The sequence below is a fragment of the Cajanus cajan genome, chromosome 10 (assembly GCF_000230855.2).
Source record: "Cajanus cajan strain Asha chromosome 10, NIPB_CcT2T_4, whole genome shotgun sequence".
Taxonomy (NCBI): domain Eukaryota; kingdom Viridiplantae; phylum Streptophyta; class Magnoliopsida; order Fabales; family Fabaceae; genus Cajanus; species Cajanus cajan.
Window position 1 is genome coordinate 36,268,248 of NC_138526.1, and position 18,693 is coordinate 36,286,940.

The 18,693-nt window shown below is 29.3% G+C and overlaps 1 protein-coding gene across 1 annotated transcript; it reads right to left on the bottom strand.

Moving 5' to 3' along the window:
* Window positions 1–13,189: 13,189 nt before the first annotated feature.
* Window positions 13,190–15,654, bottom strand: LOC145952856 (putative WRKY transcription factor 70). Its single transcript, XM_083065915.1, has 3 exons — window positions 15,011–15,654; window positions 14,009–14,113; window positions 13,190–13,791 (listed from the first exon to the last, which is right to left on the bottom strand). Exons 1-3 carry the CDS (start codon window positions 15,376–15,378, stop codon window positions 13,353–13,355), a joined length of 912 nt encoding a protein of 303 aa, XP_082922041.1. The 5' UTR covers window positions 15,379–15,654; the 3' UTR covers window positions 13,190–13,352.
* Between the last annotated feature and the right edge of the window lie 3,039 nt (window positions 15,655–18,693).

Consider the following 18,693-nt stretch of genomic DNA (forward strand, 5'->3'; position numbering starts at 1 on the left):
ATCTTGATAGTTCCCTATGGAAAACTCTACTTCCACTTGTTGGTTGACCACCATATCCCCATCATCATTAAGCCAATGAAGTTGATAAGGTTTTGGGTGGGGTGTGGTAGTCAAACCCAACTTTTCAACCATCCTAGTGCTACAACAATTGCACCAAGATCCACTATCCACTATGAGAGAACAAGCCTTGTTTGAAATGTTACATCTTGTATGAAATATGTTCTCTCTTTGGGATAGTGTATCACTAGGTTGGTTATTGAGGATCCTTCTCATCATAAGAAGTTCCCCATTATAAGGGTAAGTAACCTCACATGACTCTTCTTCACTTGCTTCTTCTTCATCCTCACTGGAAGATGAAGAAGTAGTAGCTTCATCTTGGCTACTATAAATGTCTTGGCCCCTTAAAATCATAACTTTCTTAGTAGGGCATTGAGAAGCAATGTGGCCTCTCCCAAGACACTTAAAGCATTTTATGTCACTAGTCTTAGTGCTAGTGTGTGAAGTGTTTGTTTTCTTCTCTTTTTCTTTTTCTTTACCTTTGTCTAGGTTTTTAGAGGGGAAAGTATTTTTTTCGAAATCATTTTTCTTGCCCTCCCTCTTGTAGTCAACTTTTGAAAAAGATGATGAGTATGAGCTTTTAGAACCTTTTCTCAAATTTTGTTGTTCAACCTTGATGCAAAGTTGAACCAAATCATTTAAATCCCTATAAGGGAGAAGCTCTACTTTATCTCTTATTTCAAAAGTCAACCCACTCAAAAACCTAGCAATTGTAATATCTTCTTCCTCCCTAATACCAGCCCTCATTAAGTACAACTCCATTGTTTGTCTATACTCTTCCACAGTCATATTTTTTTGATGGAGTCTTTGGAGCTTATTGATAAGCTCCCTAGTATAGTAAGAGGGAATATGTCTCCTCCTCAAGGTACTCCTTAATTCATTCCAATATTGAATTGGAGGGTCATTATGGAGACGCCTATCTCTCACTAAAGAAGTCCACCAATACATGGCGTGACCTTGAAAACTTAGGGTTGCTAAGGAGACTTTTCTTTCTTCATTCACTTGATGACAAGTGAAAATTTGTTCCACCTTCATTTCCCAATCTAGGTACCCCTCAACATCATCTTTCCCATGAAAATAAGGGAGATCTACCCTAGATTCCCTTGGCTTGGGGGCCCTATGCACTTTTCTAGGAGGTGGTTGATAATGATCTCCCAAAGCAAGGCTATCATCATTCATTGACTCTCCTAGAGTAGAACTATGGTGGGAGCTATGTCTACTTCGGTGCTTGTGGTGTAATTTTTCTTCTTTCTCCTTTAATATTCGAATCTCTTCCTCTAAAGTAGCAAGTTGAGCCTCTCTTTCAAGTTTTTATTTAAGTTTTTGCTTGGCTTCTTGCTTCTTCCAAAGCTTAAGTGATCTTAATTCATGTGTTACTTTTGACAAGTCATTGTAATCACTTGAATTACTATCACTTTGAGGAGTAGAAAACTCTTCCACTATAGGAGAAAGGGGCTTTTTGAGAAATGATTTTTGAAAATCAATTGTTTTTTATGCAAGGTTAAGACTAAGTATGATGGGTTCCTTCTCCATGAAATGATGTAGAGATGAAGGAGAGGAAGCCTTGCCCTTGATCTAGGTTCAACAAGGTGGACAAAAGGAGGATATATGGTGAAGGAAAGGAAGTTGGCGTGAAATGATGGTGTTTGGGCGGAAGCACTTAGGGTGGAGGTGTTTGGGTGCTCAAAGTTGGCTCACTCCAAGGTAGGTGGAGGCCACTCTAGGTATCACTCTCCAAGGGTGGAGAATGAAGGTAGGCTAGCCGAATTTAGCTAGGGACTAAGGATAGGGACTTGAGGCATAAGAATGCTCACTCAAATTCATATACATCCAAAGTATTTACAAGTGGTGGGGTGTTGGGTATTTATAGGAGGGGAGGCATCTAGGGTTGCATTTGGAGTAGGCAAATGCATTCCAAATGAAATGCAAATGAACCCTAGATGCAACTTGGTGGCCAAGGATGGAATCTATGGGTTTAGATTGGCTATATCTAGGTGCATGTTAAGACCATGCAACCTTTGCCCTCCACTTGGGCCTAAGCCTTTCTAACACCAAAAATAGGTCCAAGGTCACCAAAAAATGCGTCACCTCCTAATGTTAAACCCTAGCCCAAAATTAAAACCCTAATCATCTAGAACACCCCATAATACAAGGGTAAAATGGGAAATACAAAAGAAAATAAATTCTAAGTCCTAAACACCCCAAAATACAAGGGTAAAATTGGAATAAACCAAATAAATCACTAGTACAAAAGACCCTTTTTACGTCGGTTATTTAGGGGTTTTTACGTCAGGGAAACGTCCGACGTAGAAGCGGGAGACGTAAAATTTACGTCGGGGGTCAAAAACCGACGTAAATTTACGTCGGACATACCCAGGTCCGACGTAAAAAATCGTAAAAATTTAAAAAAAAAAGAAAAATAATGCAGCAGAACGGCCCGTTCTGCTTGGAGAACGGCCCGTTCTCCTTGCAGGACGGGGCATTCTGTTTGGAGAACGGCCCATACTGCTTGGAGAACGGGCCGTTCTCCTTGCAGAACGGCCCGTTCTGCTTCCCAGAAATCGCTTTTCTTCTGCGTTTTCCTCCCAGAAATCGCTTTTCTTCCCAGAATCGCTTCTCTTCTCTGTTCTCCTCAGGCTTGGCTTCAGCCACTGGTTGTTCCTACTCAAAATATATAAAGAAACACACATAATAAGTTCAAAATACACATTTAGTCGTATGAACGCAAACTGCTTGTTTTTGTCGTATGAACGGAGACTGAATGATAGAAAAATTATAAGGAAGGAAGGACCGAAGGAGTAGGAGGCGGAGGGATTTACACAACGAAGAGGAAGAGGGTTTACAGAGAAAAAAATGAAAAGTGAATGCGCGCGGTGTGCCTCGCGCTCTCTTATTCAAATTTGCGTCTTTTTTACGTCGGACCTGGTAGGGTGCGACGTAAATTTACGTCGCACCTGGGAAGGTGCGACGTAGATTGGACTTTTTACGTCGCACCTGGGAAGGTGCGACGTAGATTGGACTTTTTACGTCGGACCTTACCAGGTGCGACGTAAAAAAGTTCGCAAAAATTACAAAAATGCCACCGCATTTTTTTTACGTCGGATTTTCGTATTTCCGACGTAAAAGGGGTGACGTAATATACTTATTTTCTACTAGTGAATCCTACACTACTCAAAATTAGTCATAGCATTGGACCATGTGATGGGTTTCACATGAAGTACCATGGATGGTCCTCCATCATACCCTCCTTCTTGAGAAGGATTTGACCACAAATCTTCAAGCTCTTCCATTCCATTGATCCTTCAAAAGAAGTGAAACCACAATTAGGGGAGTAAAATATTAAAACTTAACTATGCAATCCTTAAGTACATAATTTGTTGAATGAAGGTGCTTAGGGCAAAAGGGAAGAGCCAAAGAGGCATCACCATTTAAAATTTATTGACCCATGCAATTCATTCACCAAATCATCTAACTTAGGATTGGGTGCCTTTTATTTAATGATGGCTTTCTAAAATGGTGCACATCCTCTATTGCCATCTTTCCTTGGCACCAAAGAAAAGAGGATGGCACAAGGGTTAAGGTTCACTTGAATCTAGCCCTTTTTCTTCAAAGGAAAAATTCTTTTTTTCTTTTCTTTTCTTTTTGTTTTTGTTTTTGCTTTTCTCTTCATCATCTTTCTTAGCCTTTAGTTTGAGTTGGTCCTCATTCACTTGAGAGGGTGATAGAGGACACCACACAAACTTCTTACCTAAGTGTTGGAAACTTATTTTATTGGTGAGGCCATCATGGATTATGTGCTTGTCAAATTGCCATGGCCTGCCAAGCAAGACATGACTAACCTCTAATGGCACTATGTCACACAAAACATCTTCTTTATAGTTGCCAATAGAGATTGGTATGTTTGCTTGTTGGTTAACTACAACACCTCTTTCCTCATTGATCCATTGCATTTTGTAAGGTTTAGGATGAGGTTTTGTAGTCAAGGCTAACTTATCAACCAATCTAGTACTACAACAATTTGAAGTAGACCCACTATCGACAATGAGAGAACAAGTACTTTCTAAGACCTTGCATTTTGTTTGAAACAAGTTCTCTCTTTGTGATTGGTCAATTTCACTAGATTGATTGTTAAGGAGCCTTCTAACCAACAATAGGTCTCCTTCACAAGGTAAGATTTCTTCCTCGGATTCTAAAACTTCTTCTTCATCTCTTGAAGATGAGGAAGTAGCTTCATCAAGGCTACTATAGTGATCTTGGCCTTTCAAAAGCATGGTTTTTTTGGTGGGACATTGTGAAGCAATGTGCCCACGGCCAAGACACTTGAAACACTTGATGTCACTTGTTTTAGTGTCTTTGGAAGATGCCTTAAAAGATGGTTTTTCTTTTTCTTTTTCTTTTTCTTCTTTGGGATAAGGTAGGGAAGAGTGGCCCTCCTTCTTAAAATTCTTGGAATAAGAGGGAGTGGATTCTTTTCGAAAAGTTTTTCTTGTAAGTTGATGCTCCACTCTTGAACAAAGTTGAACTAGTTCATTTAAATCCCTATAAGGTAAAAGTTCAACTTTGTCTCTTATCTCAAGATTAAGACCACTTTGAAATCTAGAGATTGTGGTCCTCTCTTCCTCCCTAAGGATGATTTAAAATAATTAATTTGTACTACCTATATCAACAAAATACATCTATTTTTTTGTATTTCATCACTTAAAACTTTATAATTAAGCATATTTGGCATGGAGTAATTTAGGGATATATGAGTGATCTTCTAAGAAGTTTCCCAAAAAGTGTACAAGTTTGGACAAAGAACACTAAAAATTCATGTATTGGTTTTTGGGAATAATCCTTAATCCTAAAGGTGATCAAGCATCTCAAAAAAGGATACTCACAAAAGATTCTAACTAGTGAAAAATTTTGATCAACAAGGAATTATTTGAAGTATCATCGCGTGAAGTAAAACTATTGAGACATCAAATCAGAGAGGTGTTACAAATGGAATCAAAGTGGGTTCTCTCTCCCAGTATGGTGTGGTTCAAGGAAGAACCAAGCAAATGTTGGTGGGTTTATAACAACCTAGACACACCAGAATGAGACAAATCCATAAATTTGTACAAATGTGAGATTATGTAGTTGAAGATGATTTAAAGGAATTAATTTGCACAACCTATATTAGCAAGATGCATCTATTTTTTGGTAGCTCATCACTTAAGAATTCTATAGTTAAGTATGCTTGATTTGGAACAATTTAGGGATAAGTCACCTTCTAAAGAGTTTTTCAAAAAGTGTGCGAATAAGAACAAAGTATATTGAAAAGTTTTGTACTAATTTATCTTGATAGTCCTTAATCTTATAAATAGTTACACATCTCAAAAAGAGTTATTCATAAAAGATTCTAATTGATAAAGAAGTATGACCAACATGGAGTTGATTAAAATATCACCACCAGGTAAAGTATCATGAAATGAAGCCATTAATACATCAAATTTGAGGAATGTTACACAAATGGTGTCTATTTATAATTTTTTTAAATAGTGAACAATTAACAATAATTAGGAGGGTAAAACATTTTTTTGGATAGATGTGTATTGTTACTCTTTTGAAATCCCTTAATTTCAAAATTATTTAAAATAATATCAAAAAAGGACATAAAAATTTAAAATTATGTGAAACTTCTTCCTTTTGTAATATTTATTATACAACAAGATGAAATTATAAGAAAAGTAGTTTGAGATGTAATTATACAAATAAATTATATATATATATATATATAAAATAAGATAATCTTCTTATTAGAATAGATATAGATGATACTACATCCCATGTGTAAAATAATTAAAACTTACAGAATCCGATATATGACTTAAAATAAAACCAAGATGCTGATGTATAACAAAGAAAATAATTATCTACAATCATCTATAAGATAAGATAAAAAAGGACCGAGTCACTCAAATTCAAGGTCAAACAATTTTAGGTTGTTTGATTTAGTTTATTATCTTCCTCATTTCATCAAAAGGATAAACTTCCTTTATCTAAGAACATGAAAAACTAGCAGACTGTTAATTAAATTAATATGTATTATTCATTAAAATTTTATATCCTCTTATTATAAAATCTTATTATTTATTCTTCCTTTTATTTTATAAAAGGTATTTAATAAAAAATACAAATTCAGTATCTTTCACCTCATTTAATGAAGCTTTCTTCAAATTTAAAAGTAAGCCTTATTAAAATTTATAATTTTCAAAAAATTTCAATCAATAATAAAGAAAAATATTAAAAAAATTATATTAAATAAACTTCAACTCTTACTTTTAAGTTAATCTTAATGATACCATTTTTTATAACCATATTATTGATTCAAAGTATAAACTGACTTTATTAATAACTAATTTTCATCAAATAATCAAACTGATCGTCTTTAAAAAGGTATTTCTACTTAATTAAGTTTTGTCCTATCCCAACCTAGTGGTACCATTTGATACAACAACCTTGCTTCATTTTTTATAATAGTTTTGTAAGGTTTCTTTATACAAACTAAACTAAAATGAAATAATTTTAGATATTTTTTTTTGTAAAATACTTATGTCTTTTCCTTTTTTTTCCCCCACAATAAATGCATATATCAGTTATAAATTAATGTGTAAGCTAATTAAAAATTAAGTATGCAGTAATTGTATAATTGAATATATATATATATATATATATATATATATTCTTTAACTTTAAAATTGACAAATAAATGAACAAATCTTTTCTATAAAAAAACTCTGACGATTAAAATGTTACGGAGCGACTATGTTCTAAAGTTTTTGTTTTCTTGTTCTAACTAAAAAGATAAAAATGAAAGGGAAAAAATGGAGAAGATAATTAAAGAGCAATAAATATATTTGTAAAGTTAAAGGCAACTTTAAGTGTGAAGTATTCAAACGTTATTCCTAAAATTAATGGAATGATTTGTTATGATAATTAAAACAACTTAATCCTTTTTTATAGAGGAAAAACAATAAAACCTTAAATAAACGGAAATTTAAAAATTCTTACAAATGAATATCACCCGTATATGAGAACAATATTGCGATTACCATTTATATGTTTGGTATGTATTCATTTATAATTAAAAACAACAGAGACGACTTAACTTTTACATCATTTTTGTATATATAGCGACATGTAAGTTCAAATTAACCACTTTGTTATAATTTTTATTTTTTAAAACATCACCAACGTATTCAAGGTAATAATACTATCTTTATATCAGTAAAGGGTAATACTTACGAAAAACTCAAATGATGATTTACCTCCATGTCTTGAATTGATCTGGAGCACTTCCAAACTGTTGGTTTCTCCAACGATCATCTCATCATCAAGGAATCGCTCTCGTTCACTGCTGAGACTAAGTCGTTGGAAGCAGAAAAAGCTATTAGAAAGCAAAAGGGTATTTGTCAAAGATCTGAGTAGTCGTGATTCATGAACAACAAGATCTTCAACAAATGTCAGCACTGATTCTTCTTCATGTTCATTTGTTTACCAACAAGTTGAAGATGTTGGTCTGAAAACGCGTGCTCTGATAAGTGCTTCTTTTTCTTTTCTGAGATCCAAAACTTTATTAATACATCACAACACATAATCATGATAACGAGTATAAAATAAATTATATTAAAAAAAAATACTTATTTTTTATACCCATATAATTATCGATGGGGATTAGTCATTATTTCTAATAGAATTATAATATTGAAATAGAATAAATTATGTTAAGAAGAGAATACTTATATTGTGTGCATTTTGATGGAGATTAATAAATGTTTCTGATAGTAGAAACTTTATATTAATACTAAAATTATTATAAAAAAAATAAAAAATACATCACAACTGAACCAACCATCCCGAATTAGGGTTTTATCTCTATTTTTCTGTTGTTTTCCCTTTTTGGTTGTGAATAAGGTGGTGCAAACCATAACCTGCAATTAACAAATAATTAAGAGAGGTTAAACTCTTGAATTTTAAATCGGAATCTCGAGACAAGTTCCTTGACAAATGCAAGCGCTGGGACCAACTTTTTCACGCTTCAAGACGTTGGGTGCACAAAGTTACAAACACAGCCTATGAAGGTCTGCAACGTATATACAGAGTGACGTCACAAGGATTGCGTCAGGGAATCCAGCTGTGCCGTCCAACAATTAATTACTCAATTAAGTATGTTATTAATTAATACTTAGTGCCCTAACACATTGATTAATCAATAAATAAATATTCTCTTTGGTGTTTTAATTAATTAATATATGAGGCATGCTAAATTGGTTTAATAAAATACCATTAGGGTTAGTCTAGGGTGGGAAAAGTATTAGAGTAGAAGCAAGAGAACATAAATTTGATTCTCCCCGTACCTTTGTAATTTTTTTTTGATAAAAAAAGTTAGTTTAATAGAAAATACATTATTTAAATCTATATATGAGCAAAAAAAAATTAAATTCACTAAGACTAAGAAAAATAATCAAATGCATTTAATTTTTATGATTTCATATAAAATATATGAGATCTTAATTTAAGAGGGAACTCAGTCTTTTTCATAGATTCTTAAGGAAGATCAGATACCTGGAGTTTGAAACTCATATCCATAGGTGTATCTATGAGTAATTTAGTCTCATGTATTGTTGATTCTTAATCACAAATATATTTATGGAAAATTACCCATGAATATATCTATGAAAATGTCCTTGAAAAATTATCCATGATCTTATCCATCAACAATATCATGACAATACAAATAGATTATGTTGTCAATAATTTCATCGAAAAGTTACTCATGATCTGCAATATTTTAATAACAATTTCATATAAACAATTTACCGACGAAATGAAAACATAACAGCATGTGACAAAATGAGCAATTTTCTGAAAACATCCAATTGATCCAATGAAAAGAAATTATAAGTTTTCATTAAATAAATAAAAGCATATGCTCTATTATCACATATCACACCACAAAAACAGTACTGATATGTCGTTATCCAGATATGAAGACAATTAGCTACAAACAGTCCCCAAAACAGGACCCGATTTCAATGCTCCATCCTGGCACAAGTTAGGCTCTGCTTCACTAAAACAATATAATAATTCTCTTTGACATTAATCACTAAAAAAATATCCTTATAATTATAAATATAATATATAAATATAAATCTATTTGATTTTATAGATTTAATAACATATATTATATATCATTATTATTTATACCTATAATTATAACAATATATCAATTTATAATATAGATAAAAATAATTTTTAATAATAAATACTATATCATTATAACATATATGTGATTATACAATTTTTTTTAATAAAGAATCCACATTCCACACCACAATAATTCCAAGTATAGCGATTGATAAAACCGTATTGCATACGTCACATATGCCCAATTTTGGCAATTTACGAGGACAGTTACAACTTCTTTGAAACGTCTGCCAAGCCACACACTCAAGAATCCAAAACATTAATTGATCACCAGTAGAACTAGGTATTTGCTGGTGAATCAATAATGATATTAATATGTTTAATAGGAATGGCCAGAATAATTTCTTGTTGGAATTATTTTTCTGTCATATAAATAGTTTATATAAGAGGAGGGTAATCTCTATTTTTAAATTTATTTCATAATAATACACTTACTTTTTAAAATATTATCAGAGTCTATCGAAATTGTCATATGAAATAATATAAATTTTTAATCGAATAACATAATATATACGTGAATAATAACTTTATATATTATAAGTTAATTTTATAGAGTTGAATTAAACTCATATATATATATATATATATATTATGAGGATTATAATGCTCTCATCCATTTCAAAACTTTTGCTCCTTTAACTTTCTAGTTTCGTTTCAAAACTTAGGATCTTTTAGGATTCCAATGCTTCTTTATGTGATTTTTTTTTCCAATAATAATATTATTAAATGTAGTTGAGTAATTAAGATTAGTTTAAGTGGATCATATCAATGTCATTTTTTAGTGAAGTTTTCATATATCAAGAGTAATAATAAATATGGATGATTTAGTATGTCTAAATGTATGTAAATAAATGTTTTCTTATATAATATTTTTCAATGATACCCATAAGTAGTTGAGTATTTAAGTGTAGTTTAAGTGGATTATTAATGTTCTTTTATTTTATTTTTTTTAAGAGAAATTTGCATTTAGAGTTAATAATAAATAAGGGTAATATATATATATATATATATATATATATATATATATAAATTAAATATTTCTTAATATGTGTGAATAAAATTAAAAGACACAAAGTCTTGAATAGAGGGAGTAATATTTTAGAATTTGAGTGTCAACTTAACTCAACCCTCATGGATTGTTTGATAGATGAAAATTTTACTTTTCCAATATATTGAAATTGAAAATATTGGTTTTTTCATATTTTGTTTATTATTTAATGAATAAAAATTTTTGAAAAAGTTACTAGTGTCGTTTGAACCCTCTTCATATATATATATATATATATATATATATATATATATATTCTTATAAAATAAAATTAACGTAATATATATATTTTAAAATATACTAAAATATGAACACTTTGATTATCTTCAAGTTGTGTTCAATTTTAACAAAATTTGATATATATGATCTAAGAGATATGAACTTTCAATCTAACGGTTGGATTTTCAAAATTTACATTTAATATAAAGTTATTGAGCGGTGTAACACTTAGTAAAAGTTACACCGGTATTATAACCCTTCTCTCTCTCTCTCTCTCTCTCTATATATATATATATATATATATATATATATTTAAATAAGTACTTTTGCAAAACAATTATAAGAAAAAGATGGGAGTTATTTTTTTTTATAAAAAAAAGAAATTAATTTTAAGAAAAGAAGTTTAAACGTACACATCAAAACTAAAAAAAAATTGTTTATTTTATTTTTTAAAAAAGATTTTATATAAAATAAAATTAAACAAACATACCCAATTCAGCTGACTAAAATTCTAACAACTTTGTCATCTATTCTTGAAAGGTACGGCAATGTAGACAGTTCAAGGACTACTGCCCTAATACATTTATGCTATATCTAGCGATCCTATATGAATTAAAAAGAAGGTTTGTTAAAAGTAAATGTTTAGTCAATATAGTGATTCCATCTTGCTCTTCTAATATCATGCTGTAAAAGAACACATGCAAAGACTTGTTTCTTATACGGTGAACTTATGGTAAAACTCTTGAACTATAATTATTTTTAAATAGTAGAGTAATAAATTGTTCCACTCATCCCATAATGTATGTTTGAATGATAATTGAAAAGTTAAGCAAAGTTAAACATAACTTTTCAAGTTACCTTAATAAAAGACAACATTTTTCTTACTTTTGATTTAACTGAAGTTTACTTGTTATTTACACTCAACAAAAACAAAAAAAAAATGTCAAATATTTAAATCTATATTACGTTCTAAATCAACTAATTGAAGTTACAAAACTCTAACATGTGACTAATCTTAACCATAGTAGTCCGGTAAAGTTGGTTACTCCATTAGTGTTCAATAATATTGACAGCCTTGATTTGACTAGTGTGCTCTACATTGTTAAAATTTGTTTATGGTCTTATTAATTTGCAACAAATTAAGATGGGTGGGTCAAGAATTTTATTTTGTTGTACCAATCCTTTAGAGACCCATACGGTGATGGTGTACGGTATTTCAAAGCATTATTTAAGAGTTAGATTTTTTTTATCCCAGAGAAAAAGAGGTACTTCATGTTTTTATATATTTATTTTTGAAAAATTTTAAGAGAAGATAATTATATAAAAAAATATTGAGATTTTAAAATAGATAATCATATTAGATTTTTTTATTGTAAATAATATAATGAGTATTACAAATTTAGGACTAAAAGAATCTAAGCAAATATATAAAAATAAAAAAAGTAATTATTAAACCGTATTCTCATATAATAAGAATAGATATTAATTAGCTTCTTTATTTATAAAAGATAAATGTTCTACAAAGTAAATAAAAATGAATAAAATATGATTTAGTCATGTTTTCATTTAACAGTGCCTTGGATATGTCAAAATAACATAAAAAACAATTACGAGATAGTTTTGGTTCAGTAATAAATATTTGTTGTGCCTGTATGTTGTGGAAATGTATATATGTATAATTTATAGAAATTAAAAGAATATAATAAACACACTTTAATTGAACTCCATTTCATAATGCTTATGTTTTAGATATTTAAGTTCAAAGATATTAACCAATTGTTTTCATTATTTTAGAATTTTTTAAAAATAAGGTAATATTAATATTTGAATTTTGTATTAGAGTTTTTTTTTATATATTTAGAGCCAATAAATAAAAATATAAAAAACTTATTTAAAAACAATAACATTTCTCTACAAAATACAAATAAATTAAAAAAAACATTAGGGGAAGTGTGGAAGTGTATCTATAATTTATAGAAATAATATATATATATATATATATATATATATATTTATAAACATGAATAGAACATCATTTTATAATAATTTTCAAATTATATCTTTTCCAAATTTATGTTGGAAACTTACCTTGATTATGAAAAAAAAAATTACAATATTAAGTATTTTATTTTGATTTATATAGAATTCAATAACAATTAACAATAATTGATCAATTTTAAAATAAATTAATAGTGGTACTTCGACCATGTTAATTATTCCAAATAATAATAAGAACAAATTGGCTGATTTTAACTAGTTAGGGACTGTTTGAATTAAAGTTTATAAGTGCTTTTAAAAAAAATTCTATTACAAAATATTTTTTATTTGTAGTAGAAAAGTTCTCAAAAATATTTCTAATTTATATCTTAATAGACTCTTATAATCTTTACTACACTACATGAAAAATGACAAATGTTTATAAACATATGTTTTGTATTCTTTAGATATGATGACCAGAGATAAAGTAAAAACCTACTTTAATGTACTTATAAATATTTAGTATAAGTAAAATCTAATAAATACATATATTTATGATTATTTATTGTTGATAAAACATAAAAAGTTATTGATATAGAAATAGAACTCACATAATGAACAAATAAATCCTATATGAGTGTCAATGTAAAATAAATATTTATATTCCTACAATTTTCTTTTTCTTTTTTGTGACAATTTTAACCAATCACTACAAGTGAATTATCTTGTAATGTTATTATTTTGACAAGATTCAAAGTAAAAAGGTTTCATTGATGAAATAGCTAAATTACAAACAAATCAAAATCCCAAAACCTAGCCATCAAAATCCAAACAGCTCATAAACATTCTGGAATTCCACTGGTTCAGTGCATGAGAGCATAGCGACATGTCTCGAATAATCAGAATAATCAACTTCATAATCGTATAACAGGAATTCTTCGGGCGAGGACAATTGATTTTGTGCACTATAATCATCGTTAATCACTTCCAATGGCTCGTGTTTCGTCGATGCGAGTAGTGATGAGGGAAATAGGTTTTCTTCTTTGCTTTGAATGATGCTGTTATTAAAGCTGAGTAATGTGGAAGAAGAGGAAGAAGGAGAAAGAGGTTCCAAAATAATTTCAGCATTCAAAGGGGTTTTACAAGTGTGATGGCCATAATAGGTTGTTCGGTACAAAGGAGGTTCATGTTTAATTCTCTGTACTTGTTTCATTGCTTGGCATCCTTGATCACTCTTGTGAGTGCACCTATAGTAGCTCCTGCATTATATATTTTAATTTATCCATATTAGTCAAATATTCACCATTAAAAAATAATATATAAAAAAAATATGTCACAAAATGATCTAACTAAATTTTTCAAGAGAGATTAATTATTCACAAGTTAATAGATATTTGTAACAATAATATTATTAAAAATTTAAGTAAGAGGCTTAGATACATGAATTAAGAAGGGTCATTTAAAAAGGAAGAATACCTTAGGTATTTGGCGTTCAGTGTCATTTTTTGTCCGTATTTTCTCCATACAAAGCCATCTTCAATCAGCATTGAGCTGTCCTTCTCCCAAGTTGGGGCTATTGACCTTATATATATGAAGACAAAAATATCAATTTTAGAATACTTATATATATTTATGTATTTTCACAGCTAATCCAATTGTCGATTAACTAGAATATATTAATGAAATCATTGCAAGAAATCACAATTAATCCTAATAATTGTGAGACCATATGGATATTTATGTCTGGAGGGGTTTAACCAAGATGAAATTGACAACAGCAATTCTTTTGTAATTCAATCATTCTAATTCTCCTTATAATTGTATTTCTTTTGGTAAATATCTTATTTATTACACAAAAAATATAAGATAAAATTTATTTTTGTTAATATTTTTATAGAATATCAAGAAAACTAAATAAAAGATATTATAGAAGAGAATGTCATTATTCTTTGTATTTCTCTCGAGTATGACCTCAACAAGTTTTTGTTAAAAATAAAATTCAATCTAATCAGATATTTAATCTTTTAAAAATGACAAATAGAAAAATAAGAAGAAAAAAAATATACATGACGATGTGGAGATTAACACATGAAAAATCAAATTGAAATATTATAAAGGTGGGAAATTAATGATTTTGTATACTATTTAATGTTTTTCTTAATATCATAACAAATATAATGATGCAAAGAGAAAGAAAAATATTTTTTTACAACAAGGACAGACACAAATATATGTTTTAGACTGGGTTTGTAAAGGTTCCTCCACTTTTATTTGAAAGAATTTAATTTCCGACAAAAATATTACTTTAATGGATCACTGGTTGATCCCTTTGCAACTGCGATTGATCTAGCCTCCAAAATTATCTCTATGTGATATTCTAAAAGAAAATTATCAGATCTAAATCCCATAACAACAGTAATTATTAACCACACACATACAACTTCTAGGAAATAAAGCACGAATTACAACTCTTCTTACTTTCTCTTGTAGCCTCTTCTTCTTCTAGTTTTAGTATTGAGAAGATTATTAGGGCTCTTGCAGGTTTCATCCATAGTCTCCAGCTTTGGACAACTGGTAGAGGAAGAAACTTCTCTGAGAGTGATAGATGCCTCCACCTCATGAGAAACATCGTTATTGGTTTTCAAAAGCAAAAGGGTATTTGTGAATGAACACAAAACCTTTCTCACAAGATCTTCAAAAAATGGTAGTATTGACTTTGACCCACCCTCCTCTTCAATGTTCAATTTATCATGAACAAGTACTTCAAGTAACTGATTTGCCATGTCACGCCCTCTTGTTAGTTCTTCTTCCATTGCCCTTTTGCCATTTGGAACTTGAATCTCCATTATCCTTCTATGGCAAGGTTAACACTTATTATGCCAGGGACACAGAGAGAAACTGAGTTTTATTCAACGTAGCACTTCCCCCACTTGTAAATATAAAAATTTTTGCACCAGAAAATATAGGGGAAAAAAAATAGCGAGCACAAATTGACTGGTATAGTTCACGAGCCAATGTGTTAGGTGAAGAACACGCACCAGTGAAAAAAGCAAGAGGGTTTTCTCTTATTGGACGGGTTGTGAGCGTGGGAAAAGAAGTAGTGGGTTGTTTGGCTTGATATACAGCATGAGCTCAGAATGCTAACCTCATGCTGAGAACACAAACATGAGTTAGACAATACTACCCTTGGGCTTTGCACTTTGTGACAGTGAGAAGCATCCATGTTTTTAGTCCATGGAAAATGAAGACCAGTGTCTCAAGGATACTAAAGAAAACTAAATGAGAAAACAGTCAAATTTATCCCTTAACTAAAATTAACGTGCTGTTATATTTGTTTCTAAAATGAAGAAACTGTTAAATATGTATCTGAGAGTGCGAATTCACAATTATATTACTCTTAAATTTTAAAAATGTGTGGTTCAGTCATATTATTAATATATATTTAGAAATTAAAATCATAATAAATAATTAAATTTAAAAATTTTATTTGAGATTTTAGAGATTTATTTGACAATTTCTTAAATAGTTTTAAAAACTACTATGAGAGTATCTTCCAAATTTAAGAACTAAATTTAATGTTTACTCAATTATAATTAATAGATAATCTTATCCATTGAATATGTAGTTAGGAATTTCTTATTTGTTTGTATAGATGAACATTTAATAGAAAATATCAACTCCTTAAATCAACGTGAGTCTCAAAAAATTAGTCAATAACTTTTCACCAAGAGATAATACCTTCATTTACTGAAAGAAAAAAAAAAAGATATAAACATATTTTTTTAAATTGAAAAGTATAAAAAAATACACTCTCTTGTAAAACTTTTTTAATAAAAAATTATATATTGATTCTTTAGCCATTACCTTGATTAGCAAGACCTTTTCCATATAGATGGCAAAAGTGTGTATATGTGTGATTATCACTTTTTATATATTATTATTATTATTATTATTATTATTATTATTACATTTTGAATCTTTATATTTTATTTAAAAATTAAAAAATAAAATTAAAGTATCGATATTAAATAATAAAATATGTAGTGTAAAAAAAATAATAAAATAATTGATTAATACTTTGATGATTTAAATGGTTACGGGTAGTTAGTTTATTTGAGTGATGAGAATAAGAGTAACTTCTAACATTATTTTTTCATTATTTAAAGACTTAGGAATAAAATTGTCAAAAAAAAAATATGAAGATGAAAAATGGTTACAAATTCATCTATCTCCTTTATATATAGATATATATTATTATTAGGATTTAACAGTGATATACTAACAATGTAAAATTAATAACAATCAATTATATATGTTAAGTTTGTTAAATTTTATAATAACTAGTTTAAAAATTACACAAACCGTAATTTTTAATTATTAGTTGCAAAATTTCTTAAATGCACGGATCACGGTCAACAATATATTTTGAAGCCTAAAGCAAGTTTTAAAATTGAGTCTTTTTAAAGATGAAAATGTGGCAAGAAAATCAACAGTCACCCATAAAAATAAAAAAAAAATAAAAAGAAACTTTCAACAAAAAAATTATAATACTAAGATCGAACTCAATCTTTACAATGATAAGCCTAAAATAATGACCAATAAACCAAAGTTAATACTGATACAATTGATTCATTAAATTTTATAAGTTAAAAAAAAATATTTGGAGAGCCTAAAGTTAGGGCTTGAATAACCTTATGCTTGGATCAGTCCCGAATAATGCATGACTATTGAAGTTTTTTTTTATATTATTAATAAAATTCAGTATATAATACGTGATATGGTGAATTTCATATGAGATAATTTGTAAACATAGTTTTTTAATGTGTAAATATGGATATGAGAATGTTCAGGAGTGACTAGGGTGTTTTATTATTTTTCTATATTACTATTTGACAATTGCATTATGATCACTATAATTGTTGCTGGTTGGAACGTTTTAAATGTGAGTAATACTGTTTATCTTTGAATAGTCAGTTTGATCACTCCATTAATACTTTGACTGAGAACGTACGGGTTAGTTTCCTTAAGTGGATCTTATAGGAAGATAGATTAGTCATAGATACTGATTTAAAATAAATCTAACTACTATTTTCTTCGCAGGTATCTTTTGACCGAGAATCAGAAAGTAATTCTCAAATTTTAACAAAACTATACTATTGTTGATGTATTGGTTAGGATTTGATTTTTTAACTTTACGTATGGAAAAAAACATTGGGATTATAAGACAACTACTTATAACAGTGACTTAAATTGGTATTATATGCCAACTAGGGATGGCAATGGGACCCATATGGGGCGGGTAATAGTAAATTCGTCCCCGCCCCGCTAGATGAAAATTGTCCCCATATCTACCCCATATCCGCGCGGGTATCCATTGAGCGAGTATCTATGAATTTCTTGAATATCCATGGATATTTATAAATTTTTTAAGAAATTAAAAAAATTATATTACAAATAATTTTAAGTCTATATTTAATATCATTGAAATATTAAAAATAAAAATTCAATGTTAATTTTGAACTTGTATTTAACGTTAATTTTGTTGAAATAATAATAAAAATGTAAGATAATGAATGACTTAAAATACATCAATCTCACAAGTTAAAGTCTCATCACAAAGTTACAATAATTCAATCTCATAATTCCAAACGAAAGTAAACAACTTAAAATACATAAATTTTATTGGTTCAATTAAAGCTAGAAAATTAATCAAATTATATCCAACATAATTCTATAACATGCTTAATACATGTTGGTAACTTCATCAACCTCACTTTTGTAAGAAAATAAGACGAGAGAATGTACTTTTAGGATTATGTGGTACAAAAATAATTAAGATATTTAAGAAATATTATTAAACGGGTACCCACGGATATGGATATCATCATACCTGCCCCCGCCCCATTTATAAATAGGTAAAAAATTATCCGTCCTCATTATCCGCGAGTACCCAATTAGTCTATCTATTTATTATCCGTAACGGATTTTACCCATAAATACCCGCAGGTGCGGGTATTTTTGTCATCCTTAATGCCAACCAGTTATAATCTATTTCAATTAAGTTATATCTCTACGAGAAATATGATTAGTTTAAAATAAAACATTGGTATTATAAGCCAACTACTTATAACAGCGATTTATATATATCTTTTATAAGTAAA